The sequence below is a fragment of the Podarcis filfolensis genome (assembly GCF_964270895.1).
Source record: "Podarcis filfolensis genome assembly, chromosome: 1".
NCBI classification, from domain to species: Eukaryota; Metazoa; Chordata; class Lepidosauria; order Squamata; family Lacertidae; genus Podarcis; species Podarcis filfolensis.
This window is the reverse complement of record NC_139604.1, coordinates 23,051,562-23,069,384: the sequence shown is the minus strand read 5'-3', so window position 1 is coordinate 23,069,384 and position 17,823 is coordinate 23,051,562. Positions and strand designations below refer to the sequence as shown.

Genomic DNA, 17,823 nt, shown 5'->3' with positions numbered 1-17,823 from the left:
AAACAAATTGCAAAGCAAGCAAAAACAACAGGCGAAGTACTGTAGAGCCTTCCACTATATATGCTGCAATGTGTGTGGAGAGGAGTTGTTGTTGAAAGGCGAGTGGTCAGTGGCCTGTCTCTACTTCCGTCTGTAAAATATGGGTGTGTATGAAATCAGTACCCTTCAACAGAGAGCCCGAGAGCATGTTGTCAGCCTCTGTGGCATAACTTCTGTTCCTCCGCCATCTTAGGGTGCTTTCCAATAGGCAGCTCCTGCAACCAACCCAAATTATTACCCTTCTACTTTAGGCTGCGAGTGGAATTGCAAATTGGCTTTCTACACTACCAGGGGTCTTGACCTTTTTGTATGGCTGTGTACAGGTTACTATTTTCTCTGGCTCCAGTACACTTCCATTACTGGTGTTTGAAACCATCTACCCATGGCATTAGCCACAACCTATATCTATCCTGTAGTTCCCCAAGAAATGCTGCTGTCTGTTCCGCCCAAACCAGCTTGCATCTGGTTTGAAAGTGTAAGGCACATTCACCTATAGTTGAGCTGAGAGGTGTACATATGAGATAGCTGTTGCACATGCCCGGATAACTTCATGAACATGTGTTGGTGGGGTTGCAGGTGTGGCGAAACCAAACAGATAATGTACACTGGGTCAAAACATCCCTGTCCCTTCCCTGGTGTGTACAGCAATGTGCAAATGTGAGTCGAAACATAGCGGAGAGAAGCAATCTTGCTGTGCTTTAGGCTGCTAATGTTTGTTCTGTGCCTTAGTTTTTCCACACTACTGGGTGTGACTTAGCCATTTGATTAAGAAAAGGACAATTTGCGTGGCAAGACCCCTCCCCCCTTGTGAAATGAAGACACAGGACGCGTTATATAAGGTTAATGGGCGTAAAAGGCCAGAACTTTATTGATTACAGGAGTTGAGAGGTATTGGCCTTGGGTATTGGTTCCTATCAACTACCCGGCATGGAGACCGGGGAGGGTTAACCACTAGCCGGGGGAGTCCTGTTGAAGTACGCCAACTAGGATCCCACGGGTGTCACCGCTCGGGGGCGTGCCTTAGGCCCACACCTCCATAGGCTTCGGACAGGGCAATGCCCCCCGGAGTTCTTTACCGGACTACCCTCCGCTTTTGGGGAAGGTGATGGCGCTTCCTTCCCCCCTTCATTTGCATAACAATTACCCCTGCCAATGCCTAACTGCCAATACCGGGAAAGTTGTGACGTTTGCTACGAGGTAGGCGAAAAAACCAAATGGCCGGAAATTCGCCAAGTGGAAAAATTCCTACCGGGCCCCTTGCGGCGATCAACCGTAGTCCATAGCAAGGTCAGGGCTAACTAAACCTAAGGGAGGGTGGGATGGGAAACCAAGCAGCTGGAACGGGGAAAAGAAGAGGGACCTCGGGCGCGCCAGCCTTAAATGCGTAAGGCCACGCCTCCCCGGCCCGCCGATTGGCCGACCGGGTCAATGACGCGCCCGAGGATTCCCCTGCTCTCGCAGGGGCTGTGGGAAGGGATGGGCCCGCAACCCCACCTCCTCCCCAGGTCGGAAGTGGCTTTGCCAGACTAGTTTTTTATATATATATATTAAGAAACCCGGACCGATTATAAAAAAATCAGTTATTTAAGTTTTTCTAAAGTCTTTATTTAAGCACTATTTCCAAATTGATTTCAAGATTTATAAAGGTGTTTTTAAAAGTAAAAAATGTATTAGAGCAAATTGCAAGAAGCTAAAATAGCAATTGGAAGGACAGTAGGGAAATAGTGCTATAGCACTCTTTCACTTTATTTTAATTTAAACAGTAGCAAAAAAAAAAAAAGGATTTCAGTGACTGTTTTTATTTTTTTTTTAAGAAATCCACACTGTTAAAAAACGCAATTGTGTCCACAGAAAAAATAATAGCGAAAGAGTGGGGATAGTTTTACCTGCTAGTATCTCACTGCACATGTTAAACTGCAATTCTAGGGAAAGAAAACAGCAATTTACGTTGCAGTAATGTATATTGGTATATGCACCTTTATATTGATTAATGCATTTTTCTCATTTTGCAGACTTTGTTTCCACTCCACCCTCAATAATTTAAAAATCTATATAGACACCCAGCTCTGCAGTCTGGAAGTATTCTTCCATTCACATGGCACAGGCTGACTGTGCACTACCCCCTTTCTTGTTGCCTGTCTTTATTAAGGTCTTTGCTTTGATGCAGACTGCTTAGGTTCCTATTTCTTCCTTCAGTGGTACAATATTAAGCAGCAGCAGGATCTCACTTATCTGTGTTTGTGGAGTTAGCTTTATACACTGCTAGTTTAACTTCTCATCCCCATCACTGGACCCAGAAGGTTCTGAAGATGGGAGCTAGGGGTAAGGGTCTCTGCAGGGCCTGCCCACCCATGAGGCAAGGTGAGGTGAGTGCCTCAGACAGCAGGATCCATAGGGACAGCAGATGTGGCCTCCAATGACTGCATCACCTGCTGTGGCCTCCTCAACAGCCCTCTCCTAATGCCACCTCTGCAATGGCCTTTCGTCAGATAACAAGGACTCCTGGTCTCCTCCCACTCTTGTTCCCGATATAGATCTTTACTCCCCTCCTCTTCCCTGGACGGATGCCATTTTATGGTTCGCCTCAGGTGCCAAAAAGTTTTGGGCCGGCCCTGGGTCCCTTTTTCTGGAAACTTGACTAGACCAACTCCCCATTCCCATTGTTTAATATTGGATGAGGAGTCCATTTTTGTATCTAGTGTTGGTGCTGCAGTCTCTCACTCCGGAATGCCAAAATTTTCACATTTCCTTAATGGATGCCTTGGGTTGTTTCCCAGCATATGTCACTGGTTTCCATACGGAGATAGATAGAAAATAGTAAACGGTGGTAAATACAAAGGATTGAGTTGAGAGGAGAAATAATGTAGGGAAGCATTTATGTGTGTTATATGCCAAGATATGGTTTGGATGAAAATATTGTGTAAGTAACTCTGAGTATATAAATATAACAACAACCCCCCCCCCCAAATAAATACATTTTTGTTACATTTTCTTTTCTTTATAGCAATAGCACGAAAAGAAATACGAACAGTGAAACATAACCATACAAAAAAACAGAGGACTGTCTTATACTTAAAACATAAAAAACAACATCACATATAAAGCATATTAATATGTGTATCCCTGGAAAACCACATTTTGAGTCCAATACCCAGAAGACAAATAGGAGATGTTTGGCTATTGCTCATTGTTGAAATGTATCACACCATATATGCCCACATGATTAAAGAGGAAGTTAACCAGAATCACCTGCAGTTGTTCCAGAGGCAGTGTTATTTCTACAGTCAAACCCGGGTCCCGAATGCCTCCGTTACCATACATTTCAGCTCCTGAACGCCAAAAACCAAGAAGTAAGTGTTCTGGTTTCTGAACGTTTTCTCGGAAGCCGAATGTCCAACACGGCTTCTGCTTGAGTGCAGGAAGCTCCTGCAGCCAACCGGAAGCCATGCCTCGGTTGTCGAACATTTCGGAAGCCAAACAGGTTTCCGGAACGGATTAAGTTTGACAACCGAGGTTTGACTGTACTTGCTTTAACTGAACCTGTGAGCTTCTCAGCTAGAGCTATTCCCCATACCCTCTGATAATAAAGATCTCTGAAGTTATACAAGCCAAAAAGTGCTTTGAACTGAATCTGTAATTGACACTCTCAAAGCTGTATGAGTGAAAAGCTGTTCCATCATTGAAACTGACTATAGTTTTGTGCTTTATGCTGAAAGACATAGAATGTAAACACAATGATGTAGATAAAGTGCACAGCATTCCGCACAGAAATCATGTTTCTTCAGATGATAGTGGTTCAGAGATAAGGTGCAAGCCACAGGGGTAATCTCCTCCAATTCCTTAACCTCCCAGCTCTCACATATTCCCCCCAAGCCCTTCTGTTGCTTGCTGTAATCAAAGTTTTCTGGGATGCCCAAATTGGTTGATGGGTAGCTCTAACCATCATTGCCCCAAACCATGCTTGTTTCAGTTATTACAAAACCCCATACTGGTTTCAAATTATAACCTGGAGGCAATTCAGAGCAAGTTAGGAGAAAAGCACAGATTAGAGAGCTCATGTTGTTAGTTCCTGAAGAAACACCAAAGTTTTCTGTAGAAGTTCATGTGGGTCAACGGCTCCTACATCATCCAAGGGTGAACTTAAGAGCTAGGTACTTTGAAAGGAAGGCAGAAGAGTAGCCCAGGCTGTGGTGCTCATGTTAGCCGCTCTTGAAGAGACCCCCAGAGGTCTAAGAGCAATTTGTTGCTTTGTTAGTTTTGCCCTTTGCAACCCTTCTTTTGTAGGTTTAGTAGTTTAAACGTAAACCACTTTCAGGTGGTATATACGTAAATGCACTATACAGTATATATAGGAGTCTGGTTAGTTATGTATGGAAGTGAGAGCTGGACCATAAAGAAGGCTGATTGCCGAAGAATGGATGCTTTTGAATTATGTTCCTGGAGGAGACTCTTGAGAGTCCCATGGACTGCAAGAAGATCAAACCTATCCATTCTTAAGGAAATCAGCCCTGAGTGCTCACCGGAAGGACAGATCCTAAAGCTGAGGCTCCAATACTTTGGCCACGTCATGAGAAGAGAAGACTCCCTGGAAAAGACCCTGATGTTGGGAAAGATTGAGGGCACAAGGAGAAGGGGACGACAGAGGATGAGATGTTTGGACAGTGTTCTCGAAGCTACCAGCATGAGTTTGACCAAACCTCAGGAGGCAGTGGAAGACAGGAGTGCCTGGCGTGCTCTGGTCCCTGGGGTCACGAACAGTCGGACATGACTAAACAACTAAACAACAACAACAACAAGGAGTCTGGTGTGATGTAATGGTTAGAAGATCGGACTAGGACCTGGGAGACTAGGATTCAAATCTTCACTTGGCCATGAAGCTCACTGGGTGACCTTTAGCTAGTCACCATCCCTCAGCTTAACCTACCTACCCAGAATTCTTGTGAGGGTGATAGGAAATGGGAGCTCCTTGGAGAAAAGGTGGGATGTAAATGCAAAACTAAATGAATAAACAAATATATCTTGGTTAGTACCCTGATTCAGATGTCACAATAAACCAAAGAAAGAGAAAAATGTAATCTGCACAGGTAAGCGAAGGAGTGAAAAACAAACCCGTGGCACATTCCTAGTCTCAGAGCTAAGTCAGTATATGTTGGTTGTGCAACATTTCAAAAATTCTCACCATTCCTTAGTCTAACCTACTTCACAGGGTTTTTGAGAGAATAAAAAGGGAGGGCATGCACACCACCCCGAACTCTTTGCAGGCATGGCCAAACTTGGCCCTCCAGATGTTTTGGGGCTACAATTCCCATCATCCCTGACCACTGGTCCTGTTAGCTAGGGATGATGGGAGTTGTAGGCCAAAAACATCTGGAGGGCCAAGTTTGGCCATGCCTGCTTTAGAGAAAGAGTAGGATAAAAGTTAAATAATAAAAAATATTAATGAGTTTTCTCTGACTTCCAGGTGACCTGGTCTCAGCTTAAATCTTTCACAAGCACCACTTGATATGGAAATTTCCCCTTTTTGTCTTATTTCAATAAATTAATTCCACATTTAATCATTTTACATTGTCTTACCATACATTATTATTTTTTTGTGTCTTGCTTTCCATACATGAAGGCCGTGCTGGTTTGATTGGCTGCATTTTTCATTCAAATAGGAACACAAATTAGAATGCCTGTCTTTCACATCCGTTGGAAGTACTTAGTACAGTCTAGATAAATTAGCTTAAGTGCAGCAATAATTCGGGAAATTAAAGGCCAAAAATGTTACAGGTCTTAAGTAGCAATCTCATTACAAACATGGGAAATGAATAAAGGCTGCAAAGTTGCTCTTAGAATGATTTTGCCATAATTTTAAACGTTGCTTAGTTTTTATATCCTGTGACAAATGGACACTTCTCTTTTCTTCTTTACAGTTGTGATATTACTAGGCATATTTTCCATAAAACACCGACATTATATAATTGTGCCGTAACTGAAGTTTAAATCTTGCATACGTTTTCATCAAGAAAAGTTGACCCAGTAGACATTTCCCTACCTAAATCAAAACTCTTAACATATTAAAAATGGATCCCGAGAGGGTCCAAGAAATTACAGGCCAGTTAGCTTAACTGGAGAAACAGTTGGAATACATGATTAAAGACAGAACCACCAAAGATAGATTAAAGGAAGGAAAGGTTAGTTGCATGGGTTGCCTTCCACTTGTGCAGTACTTGATGCAGTCCAACGAGCCCTCTGAGAGTGCCTTTTCTTATCAACACCCCCCCCCGCAAAAAAATATGCAGCTAATACTGCTCTTTCTTCACATCTTGCTGTTGGATCATTCAAAACAGGTACCTTAGAGTAGAGGTTTACAGAAATCATGTCCTCATCATGGAGGGTACGTATTGTGGTGAAATAATCAAGATTGACCTCACTGTTTGTGTGGGTGGGATCATTTGGATAGCCACAACAACCCGATTGGGTCCCTCAGTTGCTGGGACAATTCTGGCCAATGGGGGTGTGAGAATTTGCAGGCAGGGGACCTATTTATACCGCTGCACGTTGCGTCGAGCTTCCTCTTAGTGCCTCGTGCATTGGATCACCTGCCTACCCTACCTATATTTAGGGTCTAATAATAATAATAATAATAATAATAAATAATTTATTATTTATACGCCGCCCATCTGGCTGGGCTTCCCCAGCCACTCGGGGCGGCTTCCAAAAAAATATTAAAATACTGTAATGCATATATGTATTGCTGTGACCCTGCTTTGCCGTTGTGCGTCATCTGTTTTTGGGGCAGGGGCCCGGTAGGAATTTTCCCGTTTGGCTGATGCCACTTGGGTTTCACTTGCCGCGTAGCAAATCATCACAACTTTGTAAGGTTTGGCGGTTAGGCGTTGGTTCGAGGTGTGGTGGAGGGGAGGTTGCCACACCTGCCCCTCCCAATGTGCGATAGGGTATTCCATTAAAGGAATCCAGGTGCTCGCCATGCTTTTGTCTGATCCCCTTCCAGGGGTTAGGGCAGGGGTCAGCAAACTTTTTCAGCCGTGGGCCGGTCCACCGTCCCTCAGACCATGTGGTGGGCTGAACTATATTTTGGAGAGAGAAAAAATGAACGAATTCCTGTGCCCCACAAATAACCCAGAGATGCATTTTAAATAAAGGACACATTCTACTCATGTAAAAATACGCTGATTCCCAGACCGCCCGCGGGCCGGATTGAGCAGGCGATTGGACCGCCCCCAGCCCACGGGCCTTAGGTTGCCTTCCCCTGGGTTAGGGCCACACCAGAGCACCTGGGAGCATTTTGGGGTGAGGGTACGTCTGTGGTAGGACCAATGTTCCCCCAGTATGTTTACCCTTACTGACTTCTGCCGGTGTCCAGTTGTCAGTGCTGCTCTGCTGGAGTTGTAGGTGCAGCTAGTCGAACCAGTGCCTCAGCAAACGACTCACATTCTGTAATCAATAAAGTTGTGGCCAACATTATGCCAATAATAGTTGGTGTCAACTGTGTCTTTCTTTGGGAGGTCTTGGGGGTCTTCACACGCAAGATAGTAGACGGCTATATTCCTTAATGTGTACAGTAATTTGGATATAAATCTGAATGTTTATATGCGGATCATTCCAGAGGATGGTTCATGGGAGGAACTGGCTCCGCTTCTAGAGCCAGCACTTCCGTGTGCATCCGGCTCTTGCTCCCATTTTGTGCTGGTGGACCTTGGGGTTCTAGTTAAAAACAAAGTACACCCCACATGCCCGCGTTGCCCATGCTTCCCCTAGAGACGGAGAGTTTGGAGTTTTGTAAGTGATATCACTCTCTACTTCTGGATATACAATGCTTTCTCTCATCATCTACCAAATACAGTAAATTCTTTGGTTTCTCCTCCTCCCTGCGGACTCACAGCTTTTATGATTGCTTGTAGACATGGATCAATAATTTAGAAAGCCCTAATAATCGTAGCACGTCTTTCCTTTTTGCAATTAGCTGCTGCGTGCATTTTGGTTCTTCTGTAACAAAGAGCATGACATAATCAACTTTTTAGTACCACTGCTGAAATTGACTTCCAGTCAGTAATTCAAATGCAATAAAGGAACAGCTGTGAATGTAATGGCTTGATAAAATGCTCTTCTGCTTTTATATTTAGGATATTTCTTTTCGCACAACCATATGACACCTACTCTGGGCTAATTGCATTGTAATCCACTTCATTACCTGGGTTATGAAGGCAGAAGATGAGCTATTTTGTAAGCATTGTTTTACCTAGTACTGAACACTCTTATGTTTTGGGATCATTTGTACCAGCAGAGATTTGTTTGAGAGTACTGCGTATATTGGAGGAAGTTTTCAGCACTATCCTGAGTAGCATTATTAAAAACCATTTATCTTAGGCTTTTGGTTTGTTTGTTTTTTTAAGATCAAGCATAAGTAACTTAAGGGAGAACTTGTCTGTGAACACAATATAGCGTTTTTTGTAGAAACAACTAACATTAAGTATCCTCCTGAGGCACAAATAAGACCTAATATATAAGAACTTCTAATATAAATTATAAGTGTGTGTGTGTGAAAGGGAGAAGGAGGGAGGAACCACACCAAATCACCTCAAACTGAGAATCACAATCTGGAAATGTTAATCCAAACTTGTATTAAAGGTGTTGCCTTTAAGAGAAACAATAAAATATGTGAAGTTGAGATTTGACCCAGTATACATATATGAATGGCGCCCTTTATTGACTAGAAGCATAGCGGTGTAATCCTATACATGTCTACTCAGAAGTACCGTATTTTTCGCCCTATAGGACGCACTTTTTCCCCTCCAAAAATGAAGGGGAAATGTGGGTGCGTCCTATGGGGCGAATATAGGCTTTCGCTGAAGCCTGGAGAGCGAGAGGCTCTCGCTCTCCAGGCTTCAGGAAGCTCTGCGCAACCCTCCGGAGGCCAGCACCAAGCCGCGCCGGCCTCCGGAAGGTCGCACAGAGCTGCCTGCCCCCCGGGCTCCGCGCAGCTCTGCGCGACCCTCCGGAGCCCGGCGCCAAGCCGCGCCGGGCTCCGGAGGGTTGCGCAGAGCTGCCTGCATTTCGAAGCCTCGGGCTTTGCACAGCTGTCCGTAAGCCTGGGGAGACCGGCGCGGCTCCCTAGTCTTGCGGATAGCAGGCTGTTCTGGGGGCTGGGGTCGGGGGAAGCTCGGGCTTCCCCCGCGCCAGCCCCGTGCCTGGGGGGGAAATAATTTTTTTTATTTATTTCCCCCCCAAAAAAACTAGATGCGTCTTATAGGGCGGTGCGTCCTATGGGGCGAAAAATACGGTACTTCATACTGAGTTCATTGGGACTTACACCCAGGTAAAAATGTATAGAGTTACAGTCGAACATCGCTTTGCTGCATAAATACCCAAAAAGTTAACTTGTGCATTATGGGTGCCTCCAACTGTAAGAATTTTACGAGAGTGATTCAATCGCCTGTCAGAACTTTCGGTTTCCACACTGAAAGTGAATTAAAGTTCTTTGTCACCCTAGTAAAAGAACTCCATTAAAAAAACAAAATAAAACTGAACTTCTTGCTGTTTAAGATGGGGGAGCACATTAATAAGTCTGGGATGAAGATATGACTAATGGAATGATGTGTAAACACCATGCAAGCAAATCAGGATGAATACTTATTGTCATATAACTTGGGGTCCTTTCCAACTCTGTGATTCTGATTCTTTGAAATATTTTAAAATGCATGTTTGATAGCTATATTAGAAATACTCGTTCGTACCATTTGTTCGATTTGGAGGCAGGCTCCTAAATCTTTCTGGATGTACCGGAGTGAACAGAATAGTGAGGAACATCTGCTAGCCAGGAGAAATTATAGGGATCAGTAGACAAAGTGGAAGTCCAAATTACATTATTATCTTGAATCAAGACCCTTGATACTGATGGCTGGTTTCATTGGATCTCTTTTCAAAAAAAAGTGGCAGAATAGTTTGAATTGTAGAGTTGGAAGGGAATATTTATACTTTCCCACTTCTACTTTATATGCACACTTTCCTTAATAAAATATATTTCTGTGTGGACTGGTAGATGAACGTTTTTTTAAAAGACACGGTTATGTATACCAGTAATTTGAGATGTGTGCCTGTGGGATACTAAAAGAACAAGTAACCGAGAATCAAATAATTCTGTTTGGAAGGGTACCTGAGGACCACCTAGTCCAATCCTCTGCAGTGCTGGACTTTCAACTAAAGCATCCCTGACAGATGACCATCCAATCTCTGCTTAAAAAAATCCCATGAAGGAGAGTCCACCACCTTCTGAGGGAGACCGCTCTACTGTCAAATAGCTTACCATCAGAAAGTTCTTCCTGACGTTTAGTTGGAATCTCCTTTCTTGTAGCTTGAATCCATTGATTTGAGTTCTACCCTCTGGAGAAGGAGAAAACAAGCTTGCTCCATCTTCCATGTGACTGTCAGGAGCTCAGCCTACACTCGAGTAGGACCCTGGTAGAGACACATGCCCAACTGGCATGTTCTCTCCCTCCTGGTCGATCGTTCAGGAGCTTCAAAAGCTTTCTTCAGCCTGAGCATCACAGCAACCGATGCCAACAGACATCGGCACACTTAGGGATCCGCAGAGTCTGCGCAGTTCGCGTGACAGACCTCAGCAGCTCAGCATTTTGGCTAATCTACTTTATTTACATATAAACACACACGGAGCATGCATCATGGCTCCCTCTCTCTCTATCATCAGACAGCAAAGAGAAAAAGTACAAAGGACAATAGTCCCACTTCACGGAACACAGTAACACAAACATCCTGTCTTCATCACTTCCCACTCTGTGGAGTCAAAACATATACCGTCATGTGAAAGACAACAATCCCATGACTGCAGTCATGGAGCAGGAATTCTGACAGTGACACCCCTTTAGATAGATCTCCTCTCAGTCTCCTCTTATCCAGGCTAAACTTATTTGAATGTACTACCTGGTGTAGTTCATTGTATTTTCACACGTCATCTTCCATGGAAAACAGAAGTGCACATTATCCATCCAGCATTATGTTGGCAGGTATGTTTCCAGGATATTGCCGTGACACTGCTTTGCTTAATTTTTTACTATTAATATTCTACAATATTGTGTTGCATTTCCCATTCCCTTAAAAAGACTTTTTTTTACTATAAGAAGGGAGGAAAGACAACTGGCATAGCTATGTAATTACACTATTGGTAGATGTATTCTTCTTGAAAGAAAGAAAAAAAATAATATCGTGAGAGAGAAATTATGTAATATATGAAGAAGCTGTATGTGTTTTACAATTTATATATATATAAAAGGATGTATATATGCTGAGACTTAGAAATATTTCTTTAAGGGTTCCTCTTTTTTATTATAAGGACTGTTCGAAGTACATTTAAAAGTTAATTTCAAAGGGGAAATGTTTGCTTTAAAAAAATTGTAGTTTATAAAACAAGACAACCAGATACAAGACAGCCTTGGCAAAAGTGATATAACAGGAATACACAAAGAGAAAAGATTCTGGGGGAAAGTATGCATTTATTCTCTTCGTTTAGGTGGCAGAAGTGAAGCCAAGGTCCTTTGGGACCTTTTTTATATCTCCTGTAAAGAAAAGAAGTTTTGATTAGGTAACATAGTTCTTTTATCTTCCATAAGTAAACCTCTACCAGTGTGAGGAATCCAATTAGAGACTACTGTAGAGACATAAATTGATCCAGTCAAGAGAGAAATATCGAATGCCTTAAATTTTTTGAAGTATGAAATGGACTGGAGGCAAATCGTCAAGGATGTAGGAATGTTCTAGATTTAGATGAAGTGAGCAAAATACCAAGGGACCGGCGTAAGAAAATATTTCAATACCCTGCTGTGCTTTTTGTTGTTATTAAAAAAATCCATATCTGTTTTGACAATAACCATACAACAAATTGGATTTCTGGGATTTACATTTTCTTGAGACCCTTAAACCTTTGATTTAGGTGATGCTGTGTGGTATTGTTTAGATATAATGCTTGTGTTGTTGCACAATTTATAATCAACACAAGATATCCATGATAAAATTCTAGCATACGTGTGTGGATCTTTCAGGGGCTTAAGCTCCCATCTTGCTGTAATAATAATAATAATGATAATAATAATAATAAACTTTTATTTATATCCCACCCTCCCCAGCCGAAGTCATGCTCAGGGCAGCTAACATCAGATACATAACATTGGTATAAAATCAAACAATAATTAAATTACCTCCTAAAAACATGTCAAAATCAAATTAAAGTCTAATTAGATGGCTTTCCGCAGGGTAAGTGTTGGGAACAGTAAGTGTTCATCAGCCCAACTGTTTACGTTGATCTTATATGGGCTTGTGAGAATGCTGGGAGGCCTCTTTCATATTCTTATACAAAAAGGAAAGGGGAGTCAGACTGAACCCTGACCAAAGGCCTGGCGGAGCAACTCTGTCTTGCAGGCCCTGCGGAAACATGTCAAATCCCGCAGGGCCCTAGTCTCTTGTGACAGAGCGTTCCACCAGGCCAAGGGGCCAAGGCTGAAAAGGCCCTGGCCCTGGTCAAAGCCAGCCTAATCTCTCTGAGGCCCGGGATCGCCAAGGTGTTATTATTTGCAGAGTGTAAGGTCCTTTGTGGGGCGTACCAGGAAAGGCGGTCCCGTAGGTACAAGGGTCCTAGGCCATATAGGGCTTTAAAGGTTAAAACCAGCACCTTAAACCTGATCCTGTACTCCACCGGGAGCCAGTGCAGCTGGTATAGCACTGGGTGAATGTGATCCTGTGGCAAAGACCCTGTAAGGAGTCTCGCTGCGGCATTCAGCACCCACTGGAGTTTCTGGGTCAGTTTCAAGGGCAGCCCCGTGTAGAGCGAGTTACAATAATCAAGCCCGGACCATTGCGTGGATACAGTGGCTAGGTCGGGGTGAGAGATAATAGGCTGGGATAGTTGTGTAATAATAGTTAAATTATTGCTCTCTACTATGTATTTGAAAAAAATTGTTTGAACTCACATCTAGCAAAACCCAGAGCTAGCACCCAGGGTGCACATATGATGTAGGAGTGGTTTGACATTAATGATGGCATCAGTGCTGATAAATGCTTCACAGAGCAGAGATGTGCGCTGCCACTTCCAGCTGTTGTGAGGTTGAGACGGGCAGTTAGCTTATGGGCTCAAAGTGCAGAGGAGGCACTTCTGAAACACTTAGATCCTAAGAATTAACTGACGTGACCTTTGACTCACTTCTTAGGCAATGCAAGATTCAAGTAAAATTGAACAGGTGGATTTTTTGATCAGTGGCAACTAATGTGAATATTTTAAAGAGTGCTATTTCAAGTCTCCTAGTGGATTTATAGGCATCCTGTCTGAATAATCCGAACTGGCGGGAAATATACTTAACCCTAAGAAGCAAAGAAAAAACCAGGAACACGTGGGGGGATGGAAATAACATTTGTATAAGTACAATATACACAAATGCAATACGTGACTATGTTTATGATCGTTACCTCATGCACTACAAAAGCATGCTCAAAGTTAAGTTTTAGCGAAGGCCAGATAGATGGAAGCAATCACTATCAAGTTTGGTGAGTTCAATCTGGGAAATGTCTGATGACCAGCACTGCAGTAGATTGAATGCAGAAAAGCATTCTGTTTTAAGTCCCAATTATAACCTTTTCTTTCTGTTTGGGTAGGATCGCCGCTTTAATGACGAGATTGACAAACTAACTGGATACAAGACCAAGTCATTGCTTTGCATGCCCATAAGAAACAGTGAGGGTGAAATTCTTGGCGTTGCCCAAGCGATAAATAAAACACCTGGAGGTGCTCCTTTCACCGATGATGATGAAAAAGTAAGTTATTTTTTCCTTTTTGCTTGGCAGTATGGATAACATCTTACATAGCTGTTTTCTCAGATGTGTATTAAGGTTTGCATCTTGATTCCCATAAAGCAAATGCATCGTTCTATTTGTAATCAAGTATTATTTTTTTGTATTGTTCAGGTGACATGCCTTTATTCCACATATCTTTAAGAATCAGTACATTTATTAAGTAATCTGTCTCCCTCTGCTCTGTATTATGTAAAACTCCTGGTGAAGTTGTTATTCCATATTTTGAGATAAAGCTCACAATACAATTATCACTAAAACCACAGTGACTTCTTCGGCATTTCCTTCTTATATGAGACAATATATTCAACCATTTATTTGTTGAATTTGCCATATTGCCATCACTGGAAAGCTCTCGATTGGTGGCTATCATTTTGCAAGACTTCTAGGCTGCCCAGTTTTTGTTTTTAAAAGATACCTGCCTTATGATGACCTTTTTCTCTTCAGGGACAACTTAAGCCTCATCACTGCCTAAGGTGAGTCACAAATGTCAATGTATTGAATGGCTGGCTCATTTCCTACAGGGAGGTGCCATTTTCTCCATTTTCATCTGCAGGCAGAGTACTTTCTCACCAATCTGTATGCAACACAGAACACACGGTAACTAGAGATGCTCATTTCCCAAGCAACTTAGTGTGGTGAGTGCATAACCATATAGGCGACATCTGCCTAAATGCAAAGGAGAATTTCACATTTTCTGGAAAGGCGCTGGATTTATGTTTGTCCCTATGGGTGTTGGTAAAATTATTGCCATGTTGATGGATGCTAAGTATGCCTACTTTGATAAGTGGTCATTTGTATTCAGCTTCAGTTATGCTACTGAAGTGATCAGACTGAATTAATTGAAATCATTAACAACATGCATGTCTTTTTTCACTACTCTTTTGGTTAAATATTCCCTACCCATTACAGTTGACTTCATCCAAAACAGAGGCAGCAGTAGCCTCAACACCAGTCTGGATTTTTAAAATCCTGCTTTGAAATGTAATATCGTCTGGTACAAGGGCTCAGGCACCAGATGTTTGGCTTCAATTTCAACTGTGTGTAATCTTATATTTTGGCCATTGCTATAATCTTTAAATTTCAAAAGGTAAGTACAATTCCAGGGGGAAATGAAGTTTAACGGTTTGTTGTTGATTTATGGTCAAGTACAACTTGTTTCTTCTAGTCCATTTACACTTTTAACTGGCAAAATCTATTTTCTATATTCTCAGTATATTTCCATTTCTTCCAGCAGAGCCAGAATGCATCTAATTTTGTGTGGTGATATGTATACTTGAATTAGTTAATAAACGTCAGTTAACACACTGCCTGCTCATTAAATTAGCTATCTCTACTTGACTATTAATAGCTATACACAGCAATCTGTAATCGCACATAAGAAAAATCTCTGCAGTTGGTATTTATGACTAAAGCAGTCTCCTAGCAGACTCCCTTTGCTTGTAGTGTGTGGGTGTAAGGGGGAAGAAATCAGCCTTCAATCTTGTGTCAACAATGCGGGGTGTGCAAGAAAGGTGGTGGGAAGCTAATATCTAGAGAATGAGATTATAAAGAGGAGAGAATAAAAGTGATGGATGGAAAATTCAGAGAAAGAATCAAGGTGGAAATGGTAGCCCCACAGGAAAAGGGTGGTAGGTAAAGGAGAAGAACGGAAGAATAATCGGGAGTCGGGAGTCTGTAATGAGACAAGAGAGAGGACAGTACATAAGTGCAAGATGCTGAAGGGGATAAAAAGACAAATAGGATTCAATTTAAAGAAAGAAAAAGGAAGGGGGAGGAATAAGAATGTTGAAACAACGTGCACAAGAAAGTATGTGCTTCTACTAAAACCAGGAGAAGAAAAAGGAGAGGGAGAACGGGAGAAATAAGGTGAGCCATAGGAAAATATTGCTGCCCATGAGAGGAAAGCCTTAAATAATAATAATAACACACATAAAAGGGAAATCAAACATTGTTAGCATTTCTGAAGGAATTTATGAAAGGAAACAATGTTACAGAGAAACGTAGCTTTATACATGTGCCGAGCATGTGAAAGAAATTGAAACACACTGTAGGTGCAGCTGTGTTCTCCCAGGTGAGCTTTCCCAAGATGTAACTTCTCTGCTGACAAAGTTTGTAGTGTTGAGGGAAGTGCTAAATGCTGCCCTCGTTGGTATCTGTTAAGGAGTAGAAGCCCATTCCCCCATTGAAATTCTTACACCGATTATCACATGATCAGGTGAGTGAGCGAAAGTTCAGGCAGCTAGTTGCGAGCTTCCAAAAAAGAGCAAATGACTTAAAAATGCAATCCTAGAGGCACTTCAAGTAGTTTAACACTGTAGTATTGTTGCTGGGTGGGTATATTTTTCCTTCATGAATGCATTAATTAGTAAGCCTTTCCCAGATGCAGAGTTTGCAGAATATAAACTCATGCTCGTGGAGATTGAACAAGTTTCCAGATATTATTGTTCAGTTTCCTGACAGTAGAGGATTCCTTGCACCTTTGGAATAAAAGCATATAAACTAAAAATGCAGCAAACAACAGACATATACTTTTAACTTTGTGCATTGCTTTAGTCAGAGCAATGAAGAGAGAGCTAAATAGCACGATTAAATAAGGCGAGGGGGCTAGCCTATTGATTTATCTGCAAATTAAATTATTGTTTTTAATTAGAAGTACACAGTGGCAATGTGTATGTACTTAGGTCTTAAAAGAAATGCCTTAATAACAAATAAAATATTTAGCAGCGTGCCGTTGTTCAAGTCCATGCATATAATCACATTAGTTAGTGGTGCTTATAAACTGGCAAACTGCATGTGTTTCACAGGTCCAGGTTTTCTGTGTCTCCATTTTTTGTGTAATCGAGGGCTTCAATGCTATGTACGCAAGTCCCAGTGAACTCAGATTAATATGTAGAGGATTTGATTGCATGACAACCATGCTAAATTATAGCATTAATTATGATTGCAAAAGTCACACATAGTGAATGGTTTTCCAGTGTGTGGCTAATTTATTTTACTTTTTTTTTATCCCAGTGAGTTTGGCGGGGGGGGGGGGTGCAGTCCAAGGAGATTAATACAGCACAGAAATTATAGAGTTGAGTCCAGCAGATGCCAGTGAGAAGGTGCATGCAGAGCATACACTTGCCACAGGCCTGGGAGTGATAAGCAAGCCCCCCCCCCCGCCCCGCCCCGCCTAGGACCACCTGTTTTTTTGCCTTTTACTTGCCTTTTCACTAAACCGAACTTCAGCTCAATTAAGCTGAACTAAAACTAAACAACTCAGTAGCTCAATCTCTTTCCTCAACTAGCGTCGGTGATTAAGATAGTGTCTAGGACATAACCCATGTCCTTTGTTGGTGTTTGGAACAAAATAGTTTGTCTGCAGCTGGCAAAGTCCTGTTGCCTCTATCCTTTCATTTGTGTGAGTGAAATATATGTAAGCTTAAAGCCTCCAAGAAGACTTGAAAAGGAAGAAGAGGCTGGGTGGTTGGGGTGAGTTCAATTCTGTATCCTACCCTTACTTTCTAGTCTCTTAAGTAATGTGCGTCTTTTACCCTGGGCTAAGCATGCAGCACTGGAGAAGAGTAACCGCATCACGTACACTGAGTAAATGATTTGTCAAATTAAGCTATACATGATAATTTCAATATATTGTATGTGTGTTATTGTTGGAAATGTGGGTGTTACTTTGCATTGTTTTTGAAATAGCAGTAAAAAAACAACAACATTCGAAATTAAATCTCCCACCCTATCATTATTACTTAGTTTCCCATCACTGTTTTTGTTTGCTTGCTGTGCACCCCACTGTGACCAGACAAGTGTTAACATCTGTTTACACATCCCTTAAAAACTACCAGAAAATGGTCACGCCAATGGAACTCTTTTAGTGGGGCTGGGTGGGCAGGAGAATTCCATTGCTGTCCTTTCTTTAAAGTGTTTAGCACA

The 17,823-nt window shown here is 42.1% G+C and overlaps 1 protein-coding gene and 1 long non-coding RNA gene across 8 annotated transcripts in view; one reads left to right on the top strand and one right to left on the bottom strand.

Annotated features, from left to right (window-relative positions):
• The window catches only part of PDE11A (phosphodiesterase 11A), a 150,090-nt gene that overhangs the window by 16,634 nt on the left and 115,633 nt on the right, over positions 1-17,823 (top strand). For 4 of the 7 annotated variants that reach the window (XR_014551409.1, XM_083628099.1, XM_083628100.1 and 1 more), the window contains exon 2: positions 13,702-13,860. Coding sequence is in view for 6 of the 7 variants with exons in the window: in XM_083628099.1 (XP_083484225.1) it covers positions 13,702-13,860 (159 nt within the window). In the remaining variant the exon portion in view is untranslated. Of the gene's footprint in view, positions 1-10,798; positions 11,067-11,833; positions 11,854-12,529; positions 12,615-13,701; positions 13,861-17,823 lie in introns of those variants that run through there. The other 3 variants (XM_083628102.1, XM_083628103.1, XM_083628101.1) reach the window with 3 other exon arrangements.
• Positions 11,533-12,493, bottom strand: LOC310743699. Its single transcript, XR_014539175.1, has 2 exons — positions 12,255-12,493; positions 11,533-11,615 (listed from the first exon to the last, which is right to left on the bottom strand). It is a non-coding gene; the product is annotated as an uncharacterized lncRNA (long non-coding RNA).